This window comes from Astatotilapia calliptera, chromosome 2, assembly GCF_964374335.1.
Source record: "Astatotilapia calliptera chromosome 2, fAstCal68.1, whole genome shotgun sequence".
Lineage (NCBI taxonomy): Eukaryota > Metazoa > Chordata > Actinopteri > Cichliformes > Cichlidae > Astatotilapia > Astatotilapia calliptera.
Window position 1 is genome coordinate 4,360,233 of NC_137423.1, and position 19,164 is coordinate 4,379,396.

The 19,164-nt window shown below is 41.7% G+C and overlaps 2 protein-coding genes across 2 annotated transcripts; both read left to right on the plus strand.

The window, feature by feature from the left end:
• The first annotated feature begins 718 nt into the window (after positions 1-718).
• LOC113030650 (heterogeneous nuclear ribonucleoprotein A0-like) lies at positions 719-2,644 on the plus strand. Its single transcript, XM_026182289.2, has one exon. The coding sequence runs from the start codon at positions 1,132-1,134 to the stop codon at positions 2,002-2,004; it is 873 nt and encodes a 290-aa protein (XP_026038074.1). The 5' UTR covers positions 719-1,131; the 3' UTR covers positions 2,005-2,644.
• Positions 2,645-4,510: 1,866 nt separating this feature from the next.
• Positions 4,511-18,736, plus strand: klhl3 (kelch-like family member 3). Its single transcript, XM_080304505.1, has 15 exons — positions 4,511-5,234; positions 6,918-7,052; positions 7,932-8,038; positions 8,126-8,247; positions 11,224-11,386; positions 11,594-11,703; positions 13,812-13,928; positions 14,761-14,910; positions 15,005-15,122; positions 16,246-16,443; positions 16,999-17,100; positions 17,204-17,332; positions 17,724-17,864; positions 18,304-18,447; positions 18,565-18,736. The coding sequence occupies exons 1-15, from the start codon at positions 5,068-5,070 to the stop codon at positions 18,591-18,593; spliced, it is 1,932 nt and encodes a 643-aa protein (XP_080160631.1). The 5' UTR covers positions 4,511-5,067; the 3' UTR covers positions 18,594-18,736.
• The last annotated feature ends 428 nt before the right edge of the window (positions 18,737-19,164 follow it).

Sequence of the window (19,164 nt, forward strand, 5' to 3'; positions counted from 1 at the left end):
GGTGCCTTGTGGAGGTCTGCCCATCACCATCACTCCTATTTGGCCTCCTTCCACTTTGGTTTTGCCTGCACATTGCTGCATGTTTTGGCTAAATAACTAGCTGAAATAATAGTTCAATAGTGGCAATAATAATAAAACCTTGGTGGTACCTTTTAACTATATTTTCACTTGGTTACAGTTGGTGTTTTGCAACATGTTTGCCAAACAAGATAAATAATTATGTGTTAAATGAATAAATTATATCCAATCTCAGTTACCACTACTGAAAATTCACATAGAATTAAATTAACATAATTTACATTTCAGATCTGCACGACCACTAAGACTGAAGTTTAAATGGCTTGCAGAACAATCTCCACAAGGTGTCCTATCAAAATGTCTTTTTTTCAATCAGAAATTAGGTGGATCAAACTAAGAAGCTGAATTTGATAGGAAAAATGCTTTTCGTGTGTCAGACTATGTGATGGGAGTTATTCGCTTCTGTCGGGCTCAAATCGTGTTCCAGGAACAAGGGGGGAGGGGCGCTGAGAGAAGTTGCATTTATTGTGAAGCGCCTGCCTCCAGCTAACCTAATTTATTAAGGCTGTAGCGACTTCAGATTTTCTCTGATCATAATAGTTTAACAGCGAAATGACTGCATTTCACAGCTGTAATTGCTGGAAACAGCCAGTCGTGCAGAGCTAATATACACTTAAAAAAATAAAACATGAAATTCAGGCTTATGAGTTTCGTTTATTTTAGGGTTGAACGTGGTTCACGTACACACTTGGAAAAAATATATTTTGTCCCAGTGGGTCTAAAGTGCGACACAAAATAAAACACGGATTGACGTTTTATGTGTTTTAAGTAAAATTAATTTATCGGGGGTGTAGCTTTATTACTGTATTCGAAGAAAAACAAAGGTCGAAATTTACGCGGTCCTTTTTCAGGAAATTAAGATTTCCGATGGGACCTGAAGGGAACAGGACAGTGACGCCAATCGCGCGCCGATTGTGAGGGGGTGATTTGGTTTAAGGTGACCAATCAGCGAGAGGAACGTCTTACGAAGACGTGAGTGAAACGGCCCGCCCTTACGTCGGTTCATTGAAGAAGAGGGACGGTCTGAGCTGCGCACCATCCTCCGGAGGAACCATGACATCCAAACTTTGTAAGCTTTTTGTTGGGGGATTGAACGTGGAGACCACCGATGAAGGCCTCCGCAAGTACTTCGAGCAGTATGGTACCCTTAGCGACTGCGTGGTGGTCATGAACCAGCAGCTTGGACGTTCCCGCTGTTTCGGTTTCATCACCTACTCCACGCCGGAGGAGGCCGACGCAGCAATGGCCGCTAAGCCACATGTCGTCGAAGGCAACAACGTGGAGGTGAAAAGGGCCATAGCGCGAGAGGATGCCAACAACCCGGACATACTCGCCAATGTCAAGAAAATCTTCGTCGGCGGCGTGAAAGACCACATCGTTGAGGAGAACCTGACCGAGTACTTCTCGCAATTTGGCGCGGTGGAGAAGGCCGAGATCATCTCCGACAAGCAGACCGGCAGGAAGAGAGGCTTCGGCTTTGTCTTCTTCGAGGATACCGACTCCGCCACCAAAGCGGTCCTGACCAAATACCACACCATCAACGGGAACAAGGTGGAGGTGAAAAAGGCTCTAACCAAGCAGGAAATGTCCACCAGCGGCCGGGGAGGAAGGGGTCGAGGGAGAGGGATGCAGAGTTACGGCGGCGGAAGAGGAGGCGGCGGCGGCAGCTACGGAGGCGGCTACGGCGGTAGTTACGGGGGTGGCTACGGCTACGGCGGGGGCTATAACGGGGGGGATGGCTACGGAGGCTACGGGGGATACGACGAATACGACAGCCAGATGGGTGGCGGGTACAGCAATGGGGACTTTGGGGACGGCTATGGACAGCAGCACTCCAGTTACGGAGCGATGAAGGGGGGCAACTATACTTCTTACCGGAGCGGGGCTCCTTATAACAGGGGTGGTGGATTTAGCAGTGGCTACTAATGGCGCCCTCAAACGATGAGAGATTCATTTCTAATTGAAATGGACTTGATTTACACACACGAGCTACACATGTCCAGGTAGGGGGTGAGAGGTGGTCTTCGAGTTCAATTAAAAAGGAAGCAACGCCCATCACCCACACAGCCTGCTTTCTGGATCCCATCCACCCCCCACCAGGACTTCCCTTCTTGTCCTCTTATTCCACACGTTATGGACTTTAATACTAAGAATTGTGAATTATTGAACTGTATTTTGTTATGTTGAATTCTTTAAGTATAATTTTTGTCAGTCACTGCTTCAAATGAGAAAAAATCGATTGTTTGATTTGCAGATCTGTCAGTTTTGCCTGTTTTCACACCATGAACTCAGGGTTTTAGGTAAAGTTTGTGGCAGTGTCCGGCAGCATGGGACTGGATTTCTTCAGCTTCTTGACCCTAAAACTTTTTTCTTTGCTCTCTTTTGTTTATTGTTTTGAGAAATGTCAGGGACTATTTTCACTGTACTCTTGCCCCACTTTCCCGTCCCAGTTTTCTTTTTGTTTTCTTTTTTTGTTTTGCCTAGATTAAAATCCTTTGAAATTCATGTGTTCAGCTCACCCCCTATGTTCTGCTTTTATTAAAGTTTTTAATGTTTTAAAAATCTATCTAATCTCGCAGTCTTAATTCAGATCAACAGAAAGTGCTTTTAAACCCCCCACTTTGGGAACGTTTGGGAACAATTATTTTTATTTCCTTTTTAAATCCTTAAACTCTCCTCTTTAAATTGGGTTCAGGAAACGACCACTAGGAGGTAGTATTGCCTGGAAATCATGGATTTCTGCTACATCGGCCATTTTGGAGGTGGTGAATCACCAAAGCAGTATTTGTTATTCCTATACAACATAAAAAATAAACGAGCATCCTCATTTTGATTAACTGCTTTGTTTTTTTAAGACTTACCAGTTGTCTTTTTATTTTTCCTCCATATTGATCTACAGAAACGCATCGATGACAGGTTTTCACAATATCAGGCTCCTAAAACCCTCACAGATTCAGCCAGCTGATAAATATTTTCACCTGGGAGCAACCAGTATTTAGTGTCCATCAAACAAAGGGGAGAGGTGTTAGGTATTGGCAGATATAGATGAACGTAACCGGCCATGGTGCTAAAGTGTGTACCAAATCCGCTTGTGTAAGGGCTGGATGTCATCAGCAACACCTACATGACCTACAAGATTTTATGGAGGAAAGTAGGTGCACAGGCAAAGGAAGAATAAAGTGAGAGCTCTCACTCTGAACCTGTTTCTGGTTTGGAAAATATCCAAATACTGGGTGTTTTTATATGAAAGTATTTTTCTTTTTAACATTGAGTGTTATAACCTGATGTTGTTACAGCTGTACACTGCATTTTATCACTCCTTTCATGCCTGATTTTTATAAAGCACGTTTAGTAGCATACATTCATTGTTTGACTGAATCATTTTGGCTTTAGATTAAATGGAATGAGAGTTGGAAGAGACCTCGAGCGAACTTAAAACTGAATGCTGGTCTTCTGTTATCAGTTTAGTACATGGAAATGCACATACTCATCACAAACCTGACCTAAGAGGCCTGGAGATGAGAATGTGCATTTCCAGGAAGGAAATCAGAAATAAATGCAGAAAACAGGCCTGGAAAACCTATGATTTTAACGTTTCTGTGCAGCCTTGCCTTGTATCCTGTTTAATATATTTAATGAAAAGTTACACTTCACAAAAGGTTTGAGCGTTAATTTGTAATGCTTGTTTTGCAAAGTATTTTGAGCATAATCTTGCTAGATATAATGCTTGATTTAAACCAGATTAACAGATCCTAATAGAAAATGTAAAATAAAAAACTAAGGAGTAAAAATGATCCCCTGGGGTGTCGAGACTTAAGCACGAGCAGCAGAGAAAGACAAAGTGCCGCTGACACCTTCTCTCTTTGTTATTTAACCACATGTATTGTGCACAAGCGTAGACTCTAAATGCATATTAATGTGAAGCACCTCTCACATGCCAAACATATCAGGCCAAGCTTTGCTTTTCCAGTGTATTTGAGCGTGCCTATGTTCAGCATGCTTCCCAGTGTTTACTCCCTGTAAACTGTATGACAACCTCCCTTCAAAGCCACCCTACAGGGATCTAGGTACAGCTTCCCCAAAGGTCACACAGAGTTCAGTTCTTCAGGCACAGGGTTGCAGGTTTTTTTGTTTTTCACAGGTTACAAATAGGATTTTAAGTCAACTTCAATTCATAGCGAGTGAGATTAGCAATATTAAATGAGGCTAACTGAGAAGGTTCCGGTGTATAACTCATAATTATTCCCTTTAGAGTTTGTGAGAGGAGTGCTGTTGACACCAACCCGTTCAGTGTTTTACAACAGCAGAAAAATCTCTGACTCACAGGAAGCCAGAATAAAGCTCCGATCACTGGACAGATGACTGTGAATGTAAAATACTAAGTCAAACAGTGGGTGGAGCTAGAAAGATTTATTATAGAGACGACCATTATTTACACTACGTGCAGAACTTGATATGTAATTTTTTTAACTGTAGTCCAAAGAGTTATTTTTTGAGCCACTTTTATAATTTGCTGAATCCCTTGCAAATAGTGCATAAAAGTGCTAATACAAAGCCTATAAGCATTTTTATTTTAACCTCAACTGATAGAAGAAAGTTCCTCAAGTTATTTTTTGTTATTGCTGAAGTAAACTAAATGCATGTTTGTGCTGTTAAAATAGGAACAATTAACTTATAGAAATAGTTCTGCATACCCCATATCTGAATTATAATCATCCAGCTAATTTAAATTCAAATCAGTTGTGTTTTTAAGATAAGAGAAATTCAAGTTTATCGTGGGAGGAGCATTTAGTAATTTCAGGGAAATGTTGATCCCTGATCCTGTTTTCACTGGAAATGACAACAAAAGACGAATGATACAAAGAAAGAACGATGAACCCTATAACTCTTATGAAATTGTGGTCTTGTTGATAATTCTTGTCATTACTTATTATCTTTCAAAGGTTGGCTTACTGTGTTTTAATACAGTTTGTATAACTATTTTTAAAAATGTGCATAAAAATAAAGGGAGTGAGTCACCATATAAAACCATCTGTGTATGCCAGTCTTGCGGAGTTACTCATCTTTCTAATAGACGATCTGCGTGCAGCCGGCCGCTCGGCGCTCATGCCCGCTGTGTTCTCTGACTCCGGGAGGATGGACGGTGTGTCGTTGGGGTGAGTTGGCTCATCGGTGGGGATTATGTTTTCTAAAGATGGGATTCAGGCTGCTTCTGCATCTGCTGGATGACATTTGAACCTACGCGATGTAGTGGCCAGAAACCCAACACGGACAGCTCGAGAGCTCGCTCACAGCACGCGAACTCGGGGCTAGCTGTGTTGACTAGTTAGCGCCCGTTAGTCAGCTAGCATCACTGGCTGCTCAGCTGATGGCAGCCAACCAAACCAGACTGTAGATAGTTGACTGAAAGTGGGTTGGTTTGTAATTATTTTTAAAGTAGCTTAGAATACGATTTCAGTTGATATCCATGGCTGTCATAAGGTTATATGTTGGTTAGCAATGCTAGGAGCTAGCTAACTTAACCCACAACAAACTTAAAATGAATTGAACAGCTTCCTGTTGATTTGGTTTTTTTGGACGCATGAAGACAAGCTTACCGTAAGCTGTTAAACAAAAACGAATTACCGGGCAGCTACTGGGACTTTTCAGTGAAGCATCATAAATTCTTCGAAATGCTTGATTATCTGTGGGTGAAGAGACGGCTTGTTTTGAGAGTTAAGATAGCACATCGTACAGTACATGCACGGTGGAGACGGCCAAGCACTGTTTAAATAAACAGCGGTTTTTCTGTCCGACACTATCAGATGTGCTTTCAGCTCGCTGCAGGTCACATTTGCTTGTAAATTAATATCCTAAGGTTTGGGCTGAAGCTTCGGGTCTGCATGCTCTTTCTCCCCCCATTTCCTTGTAAGCATGTGTGAGGGCTTCTTTTTCTGTGCAGTCCCTGTGTAAAAGAAGTTACCAGTAATATGCACATGCCATCTGTGTGGCAGATGTTTGTTAATCTTCCACAGCAAATAGGCACTAATTGCTTAGCTCGTTAAAAGAAATGAAACCCTATATATTGTGGCTGTTTTTACCCTTTTAAAGGATGCACTGACCATAAAATGTATCCAGCTTTAATCCTTAATAAAGGATAGGGTCAAAGAACACCTTTCCTCCAATCATCTTGAATAGAGCAGGTATCCTCAGTTAAATAGACATGCTTGAATGGTTATTTGGTACCTTTGGATTAACGCGAAGATGACATCCATCAGTCTAATGGATCAGCTTTGAGTATACACATACTCATTTTTTTGTAGTTTGCTTCCAAGAAGCCAGACTCTGTTGTTGTTGTTGTTGTTGTTTTGATTGTCTTGAGAAATCCAAACTTTCTACTTAACACTAACCAGTTAACCATTCAAGGATAAAAAGGCACCTAACTCAAGGATGAGCCAGTGTTGTATCTACACAAAGACGTGACACAGGATCTGAGAGATGCATATGAACCTTCAGTTGATCTGTCCACTGTTTGCTGAAGCCTTATCAGAAATGGTCTCATTGGATATGTGGCTGTTCAAAATCTGTTCCTAAGGAAGGGAAATGAGGAGACAAGGCTGAGCTATGCCAAATTACATAAGAACTGGACTGTAGCAACAAGTTTTATGGAGTGAAGAAGCCGTATAAAATTATTTTTGGTTCAGATCATCCATATGTACAGAGGAGGTGAGGGGAGATGTACAACAGTGAGTGTCTACAGTCATCTGTAAAAGATGGTGGAGGCTTTGTTATGGTTTGTGGTTGCCTTTTGTCATCATCGCTATCCGCTGATCCAGACACCGCCTCTTATGTCTTACCAGTCTGGTTGCCACACCGGCCTCACCGCGTCCACCATGTGCCACCGATTCAGAAGAGGACACGGTGAATGGAGGGATGCACACCTTCAACCAGACGCACATGAGGAAAGCGTTTCAGTTGATGAACGACCTGAGGAGGTGCGTAGCTCAAATTGTGGTTTCTACCGTTTCGTTTTAACTTGAGAACGAAGAGGCCGTATCGAGTTTTGTAAGCCAGAAAGGACATGCAAGTCTTCGCTTGTTCACCTGGCTTGTCTGAAAATGTCAGTGCAGCAGTACATGACTTCTGCCTGAACTGAACTGCTGCGTTTTTAAAGAAGCGACTTCAACTGCAAATCACTGTCGAACAGCTACTGGCAAACCTCTTCTGTTGGGTGGGGATGTTTTATTCTGCACATGCATGACAAAAACGACTGTGGGCTTGTTAATTGTGAAATGTGAACCTCAACACAACTGGCCCAGGTTCATGTATTTTACTGTGATATTTCATCAACTGGTGATGAATACCAGAGTTTTTTTACTTCAAAGGTGCCCCTCTTCCCTGGCTCGGCTCTTGAGTGCAGATTTAACTTCACATTTGTACAAAAAACATTTTAATAATTCTGTCTTATATTTTTGACGCAACTCAAATAATCCTTCCAGAACTCTCAATTGACAAAGCAACTGGAATGACCAGAAGCATTAATGCTTATCTGTTGCTCTATTTTGTGTTTATCGTATGTCTGTGACATATTTATGTTCTAATGTCAGTAATTTTTTTAAGTCTTTATCGAAAAGTGAGTTAAATTCTCTTTGTTTCAATGCCTTAATCTCATAGTGTTACTGCCACATGTCTGTTTAGATTTACTTTCTAATAAACGTCGTGTTTGTAGGTGTGTAACATTAGGAAATTGAGTGTTTCTGCACAAAAATAATGACGAATCTGAAAATTGCAAGCGATAAAATCAGATGTCTAGTTATGGACATCGTCAGTTGAAGGTTCTCGTACATAACGCCGTCTGTTTGTCCTTCCTCCAGTAAAAAGATGCTGTGTGACGTCCAGCTGGTAGCCGGGAGCGTTGAAGTGCCAGCTCACAGGGTGGTCTTGGCGTCCTGTAGCCCTTACTTCTGTGCCATGTTCACAGGTACATGCACACTATTGTTGGTGCATTGTGTATGATGCTGCACACAGTTGTGTGTATGCTTAGCTGTGTGTGTCTGTGTGTGCGCAGGTGATATGAGTGAGAGTAAAGCTCACCAGGTGGAGATCAGAGAGGTGGACGGTCAGACTCTGAGAAAACTGGTCGACTATATTTACACAGCAGAGATCGAGGTCACAGAGGACAACGTCCAGGTGAGAATCCTAGATTTCCTTCCCGTTTCTGCTCTCTTATGGTGGCTTGTGTGTTCATTTGAAGACTGCTTGTGCTTTAAAACGACTCTTGTATATTAGCAGCAATAACATAATCACCTTTGCTAATAACGCCTAGCCCTGTAAGCTGGTCGTCTCCTCTGTTTAATGGTTAACAGTGGAGAAGTAAACATGGAGCTGCCTGGGGAGCTGCATATTAAAACATCATGTTGTCACACTTTCTTTTTTCACACTTGTTTAACAAGTTAGATAATTATATCAAAGTGGTGCTGCTGCTGCTCCAAGCAAAACGATCGCAGCATAAGTCTGGCTCTTACAAAACATCCTTTGTTTTAAGAAGGAAATTTGTAACTTGCTGCCCTTTTCTTTATCCTGACCTTTGTTTTTGTTCACCAGTTTAAGTACAAGAAAGAATAACTGCATATTAATCCTGTTTGGGGTGGATAAAAGCTTTAATTTTTTTAAACACTGTTGCTAAACTATAAACTAAACACATATTTTGAACTGTCCTTCTTGGGGAAAGTGCCTCTATTTACCTGTTTTAAGACCTAAATTAATTTTAATAAAAGTGTTGCTCACAAAAGCATTTTAATGATATTATTGTTTTTGTTTCTAATCATAAATGTGTTTCAGACACAGCTGCATAATACCTGAAAGGGATTGTCGTCATTTTAAGTCTTTCCCTTTTATCAGGATGGTCCGATTGGCCGTGTTTGAGGAGCAGATGTTTACTACAGAGGACAAACACAGAGCTTTCTGTGGGGTTTTCTGCTGTGAAAGCACAGCGCTGAGGCTTTGGTTAGCTCGGTGGCATTAACCTGTGGTAGCTGCATTACTTCTCTCACAGCTCAGCTTGATCCAGCTGCAGGCAAGATACTTCCTCTGATTATTAGTGCAGGAAGTGTGCATGGACAAGGCAGGAAATCCTCCAACTGTTAGCAGCGTGCCTCGCTGATTGGCTCTCTGTGTGTGTGTGTGTGTGTGTGTGTGTGTGTGTGTGTGTGTGTGTGTGTGTGTGTGTGTGTGTGTGTGTGTTTTGACAAAAAAAAAAAAATCTGTCAAAAGTTGGATTTAGACTCTTTTTCTTTTCTTGAAAGTCAGCATTTCTCTGTACTAAAAGTGTTTTTGTTTTGCTTGCAGCCGTGTGTGTTTTGGTGTGTCACAGCTGCTGTAAACAGAGTTTCACTGGGCCTGATGCTGTGTTTTAGAAGATGCAAGGCTTCGGGGCAGCTGTGTACAGGAAACAGAGGACACAGTGACAATACTCATTCAGTGGATGAGTGTGTGTGTCTGAAGAAACAGCGAGGTGTTGAGGCAGGCAGACACTGACCTACTTAAACTAATGAGTAGCTTTGTTAGCATCAGTTTCTCGGCAGTTCCCTAGATGCTTGTCACAAATGTTGAAATGGACAAAAAGCGGCACCCGTTTTAAAAACATAGCCGTAGCCAAAAAAATGAGGGCTGGTCTAGAAAATAGTTTCAAGTGGCCAAGGTCAGTACTGATCGAGCAGTAAGTGTTGCCAGTTGAATGTGTGCAAACTCTTATTTGGTCTTATTAATCTTTTTTCTTTTTCGTCTATCTTTATGTCACAGTGATGAGTTTAGCATAATATCTAGTGTTCTAACAATAAAATCACAATACAAACAAAAGCTGCAGAAGGCGAACTGGAGCCAGATTTTTCAGATAACTCTTTATTTAGGACTTTATTTATATCGTGTTGATAAAAAGCTCTTTTCTAGTTACCTTTATTTGAGCTGCGATAAACAGGGACTCGGTTTGGCGTGCCAAGGAGGGGTGAAAGCGCTCTGCTGTAAAGGATAAGGACTTGCTTTGTTTTTAACACAACAAAAAAAGGGAGGCAGATTTACAGTGAAGGCTAAGCTTTTCTCCCTAATTGCAGTAAGTTGCAGGATCTTCTTTAGTGGAAAGAGGTACACGTAACTGAAAATGAGTTGCTGCACACCCACTTTTACTTGCCAAACAGAAGCAGGTTCAACAGGTTTATATAACAAAATCAATTTCAGGTACTTGAATAATGTTTCCAGTGTTCCTAACTTCAGCAGACATCAAGCTCTTTTTCTTTTTCACTTGTCTCTGCTTTGAGCCTTTGCTCGTACCGAGGCTGCCGTCTTAGTCCTGGCTCTGAGCTCTGGATAGCTTTAGCCTTTGTTAGCCTCAGTTAATGTCAGTGTTCAGCGAGATGAAGGTGATTTTAAGTGTCTGATTAGGTTTGTTGTTTCAAGTGTTTTTGGGGTCGTCGCCATGCAGTGTTGTGTATTCACGCCCAGTGAGAAGCTTTCATGTTGGCGCGTGGCTGTCAGCGTGTATGTGTTGTGCATGCATGAATCGGACTGGCTTGTGATCATATATGAGGTCGACTCTGGTCAGGACCAAGGACTATGGCTATTGGCTGATTATAGTCCCGGGCTGGATTTATTTATTTTTCATTGCTGGTAAAGAAAATAGAGGGATGAAGAATTGCAGAAAATTGTTAAATCCATGATGTTTGTGTTTATAAACTCTAAGTGGCAAGCATAGCTGACATGTTTGTGACCTTTCGTTTTAGAGGCTCTTGCACCAAGTTGAAAGTCTTGCAGGAAGTGGTTTAGTAGCTCCTCATTCAAAGTAGAGATCAAAACCAAATGTGAGTTTCTCTACTTTAAGGAGCTTGCAAAGAAAAGCGTCTGGACTTTTTTAAAGTTGCTTGAAGACGATTCACCTCTCATCCGAGAAGCTTCTTCAGTTCTGTCCGATCCTTAAAGTTAATCCTACTGATAAACTTACCGGGTATCAGTTTGCTTCCTAACCTGAATGATGCGTTTGAGTTTGTTTGATTAGCTCACTGAATAACAGACCTGCTGTGCTGATGAAGTCTTGAGTTGTGTACACAGGGAATGGCTGTGGAGGTAAACTGCTAACTCAACTTTTTGTGACTTTTTAAAAAAAACAAATATTAGGTACTGCTGCCTGCAGCCAGCCTCCTCCAGCTGATGGATGTGCGTCAGGTTTGTTGCGAATTCCTGCAATCTCAGCTTCATCCCACCAACTGCTTGGGCATCAGAGCCTTTGCTGACCTGCATACATGCACACAGCTTCTCAACCAGGCTCATGCTTACGCTGGTAAGATTTTTGTTTTTTCTTTCTCTATTCGCGCCACATAATGTGTCACTTTGTGAGTTGGCTGATTTATGAGGTGTTTAAAATCTGACACGAGTCTAGGGAATACATTAGGTGTCTTGGACAGCAAAGACAACGAACATGTTTTCATTTAAGCTTCGCTTGCTGGGACAGTGTTTAATGTGTGCTGTGGATGTTTGTGTCTCTCAGAGCAGCATTTTACTGATGTGGTGCAGGGCGAGGAGTTTCTGAGCCTTTCTCTGCAGCAGGTGTGCAGCCTCATCTCCAGCGACAAACTCACCGTGTCAACAGAGGAAAAGGTCAGGCGTCACCATAAAGATAGAGATTTTTATTCTTTTTTTTTTTTTTTAAAGATGCTTGAGTGAAAATGAAATCCATAACAGATTTTCACTTCAGTGATCACAAAATCTCTGAAGTAAAGCAGACTTCAGAAAAAGGGACAGTAAAAAAGAGTCATCCCACACTTGCTGTGTATGATGGGCTGAATCTGACAGCAGACGTATATTCCTGGGGATGGCGCATCTGTCTGCAGTTAACCTGTCAAACAGCAAGAGTTTGATGTAGCAGCTGTGTGACATGCTGCTGTCAGAGCACTGACAGCAAAGGTTGATTCAAACATAAACGCGGGGAGTTGGACGCTGTCACGCTAACCATGAAGCGCCAAACAAACTGCATCAGCAGACACAGTCATTTAGCTCTGATTTACCTGCTGCAGCTGTTTTGTGAGTGGATTAAATGAAGTGAGTGGATTAACTTCTTGAGGTCATTTTTGTGTATTGTCTCAATTTGACTTTGTTCTTCCATCATGTGAGTGTTCATGCATCATTGAAACAGGGTTCCCCCTCTATTAACCTCTTAGTTGAGAGGAGAATAACCCAAATTGCAGTTTTTATTGCTTTACATTGTGCAAAAGTCTTGCATCAGCCGTTATTTCTTTATATTTTGCAAGGAAAATTGAAAATGGGTGCAGTGATGGATTGAAATGTGCAATCCTATATAAAAATACAGCATATAAGGCAAAAACAGAACTGGTATAAACACAAAGGAGCTTGACAGTCTGTATTTGCTATGATCACCTTTATTCTTAAACAGCCGGACTCTTAAAGAAATTACTAGAAAGCTTGTCTGAGTTGTCTTCAGGAGTAGTTCTCCAGGCTTTGGATGTTGGTGGCTGCCTTTTGTTCTGTTGTGTCAAGATGATCCCGCACTGCTTCAGTAATGTTGAGGTTTGGGCTCTGGTTAATCCAGTCCAAATTTAAATTTGGATTCATCACTTCATCAAAACCGCTGCCACTGGTTTTCAGTCCACTTCTCTTCCATGAGAATGGCTTCTTAACAGCCACCCTTCCCCTCACACCATTTCTGACGAGGCTTTAACAAACAACTGGCTCAACAAAAGGGCCAGTTGGGTTTTTGCTGGATTTTGTCTCATTTGTTAAGGACGTAACTTTCAGATAGTGATTTATTTGCTGGTAGTTTTTAGCTCCCAGTTGCCCATTTCTGCTATTTGACTAGTTTCCTCTAATCTTTGAAGTGCATACTGCCACAGTAAGTTAGGTTTCCACCTAATAGCACTTTGGTATTTGCCCTACTGGTGGAAAAACACGATTTCTATGCACGTCAAACTGTTATCTTTGGTGTTTTTTTTTCTTTCAAAGATTCAGCTAAAGAAATGGGAACAAATTGTGTTTGCATTTCTGACAGGCTTTCTAGTAATGAATTGTGTAAAGATGCGATTTAAAACAGTTTTTTTTGCTAGGTTGTTTGTTATGTTTAGAGAAAAACTGGTGCATCCCTTGAGTTGGGTGAGTCTTTTTATGCTACCATCGCTGGAGTCCTTTGTGCACAATGTGAGGGGCACGCAGCCCCCCCTTTGCTCTTGTGGAGTTGCCCTACAGGCAATCAAGAGATAAATGGGACTGAAGTGGCACAATGAATATGAATGTGGTGTGGCATGAAACTAGTGTCTGCAGCCTCTGTTCTGTCGATTGCTCCCTGGAGCGATCAGTCTTGAAACTTCACGGCATCTACAAAACAGGAAAGTCGTTGGGATTATGAGGTGTCGTGTATTTATACACTGGTAGTCTCACTGTTTCAGTCTCAGCCTGCACATTTCTAACATCCAGCAGCTTCCAAGAAAAATCTGTCACGCCCTCTTAACTTCAAGGGGATGGGATAAAATTGGGCTTGTGTCAACAGGTTTTGTTCCCAGTTTTAAAGTTTTTGATCCCAAAAGTTTTCAAACTTTCACACACCCCTGAAAATGTGGAGTACTGATGTAGATAAGCACCTGTAAATACAAAGTGGGGCCAAACAAAGTAACTGAGAGTCTATGTAATAAACTGCTGTGGTCGCTTCTACCTCGGAGCAGTTTCTCCATATCCTTCATATTTTTCCTTGTTCTTAGGTGTTCGAGGCAATGATATCGTGGATCAAACATGATAAACCAGCTCGTCTGGAATACATGCCCAAACTAATGGAGCATGTGAGACTTCCACTGCTTTCCAGAGATTACCTGGTACAGGTAAAACGAATTCTGTTTAAACATTATCGGTCTTTGACCAACAGGGGACGGGGGTTAATCATGGCTTTCAGTCAGCCGTGCCATCAGATATAATTGAATATTCAAAAGAGCTTTTTCAAACCTAAGACTGCTATCGCTCATTATGTGAGCTAAAAATCTCCTCTGGCCAACCCACAACTTTGACCATCACACCAGTGTATCAAGCATTTCCTTCATTATGTTGTCCTTGATTTGATTTTTAATGATTTGCTTGTTTAGTTTCTCAATCCGCTTTACATTTGAGAGCCCCACTGTTAATGTGATATACAATAAATTCAGCTCATAGCTTTGTTTGCCGTACCTTGATGGCTCGTCCCAGTTGGGAATCGCTGCTCTACTAAGATGTTAGACTAGTTTCTGGCCTTTAGGTTGGATAACAAAGTCACTCCCACAGCTACAAATGGTTTTCATCACAGTATGTTAAGAAGAGTTGATGCTGAAATAAATCACTGTTTGTTCGTCTTTGTGCAGTACATTAGTCATCGTGTTTGTGGGCCAGCTGCTACAATTAGTGTGCCTACATGCAAATCTTTCAGCAGCACTGATTTTTTTTTTTTTGCTCAAGTCACACACAAGAAACCGGTTTCCCACGTAATTTTTTTTTTCTCTCGCCTCCCACCTGTAGTGTTCATGTCTCTGCCACTGTTGCCACATTTTAAACAGGTATTGCAACAACAGAGGGACTTGATGAAAGGAGTTATTACATTTAGAAATGCCTCCAGAGACTGAAAGGCTGAGTACTCAACAGAAATCTACTGTCTTCATCTTGAATGAAATCTGATCCTTGTTTCAGATTGTAGAGGAAGAAGCTTTGATAAAGAACAACAACACTTGTAAAGATTTCCTCATAGAAGCAATGAAGTATCACCTGTTGCCTGCTGACCAGCGTCACCTCATAAAGACTGATAGGACGCGACCACGAACTCCGATCAGCATCCCAAAGGTACACGCAGAAATGTGCCAAAGCTGAAGGTTTTTAACATAAAATACACGTGTGCGCTTGTATTTTCTTACTGTGGGTCTGTGTGGACGTGCAGGTGATGATTGTAGTGGGTGGTCAGGCTCCCAAAGCCATCCGCAGCGTGGAGTGTTACGACTTCCAGGAAGATCGTTGGTACCAAGTGGCCGATCTGCCCTCTAGACGCTGCCGGGCAGGTTAGTTCATTACTTGGTGTGTCTAGTGACATCTGAAAACAGCGGGTTGGATAACACTGCTGCAAATGCACTTCTGATGGAAAAATAGAAATAATGGCTGCATTTCAATCAGTTTTGGGGACTGTCTGCACTGTTCCCAGGGAATTGTGTACCGCCCAAACCTTATTTCTCACCTCTTATTTCTACATTTGTTTGCAGTGTGTTGGATGCCCTGTACTATGTTGACAGGAATATATGGTCTTATATACCAGGTTAAAATGTATATTATATAGGATCAATTTACGGTGCATTAATATTTCCTTATTTATCCACTTTTTAAGGTTTACATGTATATTTTTGCAATGCTGGTGGCTTGTGCTGCATTTATGTTCAATGACAATCTATATACATGTATACCTGTACTAGTCTTGCTTTATCCAGATTACTCAAGCCTACATATATGTATGGACCAAAACTACTGACTCTGTAGTAGCAGATAAAACGGCCCCAAAAAGTTCTGTAAACTTATTATGGTTTTGGTTCCTGCACTCCAAAATAGGGCTGTTCGATATGACGATATAAAAACATCTGTCGTTTCATTTTACGCTATCGTTTGTTTCGTGGTGTCGCAAAATAAACTAAACTGTTCACGGCGATATTTTTCATTGTTTTGATGGTCACTGTAGTGGCTGTATTAATTTCTTAAAGTTCTCTCTTTCTCTTATATTTAATATAACCACACTACAAGCGCCTGTTTTTATGCGTTGTGGTTAGCAACAATGACGGTAACACCTTCGCGTGTCTGCTTGTTTATGTTCCACATAAACCTTTCACAATAAAGCGGGGTTATATCAGGATATGAGATTTTGGTCATATCGCACAGCCCTACTCCAAAAGCACTGAAAAAAGGAGAAACAATCAGTAGAACAATGCAGCAGACCAGCTGTGGTCTAGTAGAGTCCTATGAAGGAGGTTCAGCAAGGGTGTAACAAAGACTGTTAAAGATACAAGGATTCAAGACAGACTTTGTGCATTTCTGACATGTTGGTTTCTAAACATTCTTGTGGTTTCCTCATAGAAGCAATGACTTTTGGAATTTAACCAGCTATGATCTCATCCCCAAATTCTTTGTCTTGTTTCCCAGGTGTGGTTTCCATGGCGGGCCGAGTGTTTGCGGTTGGAGGTTTCAACAGTTCGCTGCGGGAGCGTACGGTGGACGTGTACGACGGCACAAGAGACCAGTGGAGTGCGGTGTCGAGCATGCAGGAGAGACGCAGCACGCTGGGAGCCGCTGTGCTGGGCGATTTACTGTATGCTGTGGGAGGCTTTAATGGAAGCATAGGTACACATAATGCATGTAGCTATTAATAGCAGTGGGTTTATGCATAATGTGCCTGTTGGTAACTCAAATAAACACATTTTTAAGTTTAGTAAATTTCAGTCGGAATAGATACATTTGTCACATTATTGCAGTTTGAGAACTATCACACATCCAGTTGCTGCTCACAGGGATCTCATTGCACTGCCTTCAATTAATATAAAAATACTGATTATGAACTGTTTATACTGAAGGAAATTAAGGTAAATTTCTATGCAAGTGAAGAAAAATATTTTCCCTTTAGAAAAAAAGTTGTTTTTCCTTGGTATCATCATCTGACTGTTCTCCTCATTTGATACATTTGCTTGTAGTGGCACAGCGCTCTTATGCTCTATTAAACCCCATTAAAACACAGGAGGCAGGAGATCTATTTTCTTCTCACAACACATCTACCAGCTGGGTGTAGAAGGCTCACAGACTGATGTGATAACGCACTCGGTAACCCTTTACCGCAGACCTTCGCTTCCAGTCTTTCCCATTTCTACATCTCTCCCTTCTTTCTTTGCATCTGTGTCTCAGGTTTGTCAACAGTCGAGGTTTACAACTATAAAACCAACGAGTGGACGTACGTCGCCTCCATGAACACCAGACGCAGCAGCGTGGGTGTAGGGGTGGTTGATGGTAAGAGTGACTTGTGTGTCAGCTACCTTTTATGCCATCAGAATGAAAATCCAAGCTTTAAATATGTATATGCTGTTTTTAACCGGTTTGTGTTTATCTGTAGGTAAACTGTACGCAGTAGGGGGTTATGATGGTGCATCACGCCAGTGTCTCAGTACAGTGGAAGAATATGACCCAGTCTCTAATCAGTGGTGCTATGTAGCTGAGATGGGCACACGGCGAAGTGGAGCAGGTACCACACACTGTATCCTGCCTACTGTACATCCACACAGGGAGCAGCATCACAGCTCAACCCTTAGTATTCAGGAAAAATAGAAATTTCCATCAGTGGGATCCAAGCGAATGCTCACATGCTCTGATCATAATGTGTTGTGTAATATCAGTATTAGAAGCATCTAATCATCCCGCTCTATGATGGTGAATTGGCCTTTTTCTAACCATTTAACTGGTAGAAACAGCACCCCCTGGTGGACGCTAACTGCTTTGTAAAAATAATCTGAACAAAATCAGAACTTGTTTTGTTAAAGCTCTTCATTTGTGGTGAATTTGCACTATATTTGGGGTTTTGGAGGATTTCACCGTCACAGTCTCCTGATATTTATTTAAAAAACATTTCTGTCCAGGTGTGGGTGTGTTGGGTGGTCAGCTGTATGCAGCAGGAGGCCATGACGGTCCTCTGGTGAGAAAGAGTGTGGAGGTGTACGACCCACAGACCAACACCTGGAGGCTGGTCTGCGACATGAACATGTGTCGACGAAACGCAGGTCAGACTGCGGTCACAGCATCTATCGATCTATTCATCGTACGCTCTGGCTAAAGCTTTATTTCTCCCTCTGAAAAGCTGATGACTGCCTTTCTTTTTGGTCCTTGAGTTATTTAAATTGTTACTAATAAATAACTATTCAGCTGCCGTTTATGGGTAAGAGAGCCATTTGTTAGATTTACATGTACAAATATTTACAATATTTTCTTGCATGATGTTCAGATTGGCTTTAAGATGTTCATGTACTCTACTGGCCTGTTCTTTAAAGATATTCGATCTGTAAGAGATGACTAAAAACCTTTATTCTCCTGTATTGCTAATAAAACATACGTAAACGTGGTGTACGCTGATTATTTTGTAAATTGGGTCATTTAATGATAAATGGGACAAATTTCCTGTGCTGATCTTTAAAATAAACATGTTACATTGCTCCCCCCCAGGTGTTTGTGCCATTAACGGGCTGCTGTATGTGATCGGTGGAGATGACGGGTCCTGCAATCTGTCCTCTGTAGAGTTTTACAACCCAGCCACAGACAAGTGGAGCCTCATTCCCACCAACATGAGCAATGGACGAAGTTATGCTGGTAGGTCTCCTTGCAGGCAGTATTTCTACAGTACCGGGAGAAATGAACGTGACGGGCTGAACACGTATTACCTGTTTGCAAATCTGCTTTCTCTGATTGGTCGTCTCGTTGTTTCAGGAGTCGCAGTGATTGACAAGCTGTTATGACGGCATCTGCTCCGCATCAGCGAACTGAAGCTCAGCAAGCAATCGGGAAAGCGGAACAAACACGAGACGCCCTCAGTCTTCAGCTAACGTGATCGGAAATGATTTTATTATTATATTTTTTTTTTTTTAGGGGGGTACATCTATTTTGTTTTTCTTGTCATTTCAATTCAAGCTGTGTCAGATCCTGTTTGAGGGCAGTGTTGCACTGGATAAGAAGCAGCAGCCACAGGAGAGTGGGCTTTTTCAAATGCTAAGCACACAACCAGCAGCTGTAATAAGACTCAAAGGAAGGAAGTGATCCTAGTGGACCAAATGGAGACGTACGGTTTTCTTTTTTGGAGAATTTCCTGGAGAATTAAAGCTTTGAAACATCAGCTGAGGAAGGAAAAAAGAAACAACTTGACTCGATGGACTGCACGAAGGTTTCAGACTGCTCACAACATCGTTGAGGCGATAATCTCGACGCTCCAATGCTGGCCTGTGATTGGCTGCTGCAGGAACATCATTCACAAGATTATTGTAATCTGGGTGAGCAGTTGAGACCTTTCTTCTTCTTCCTTTTTTTAAATTA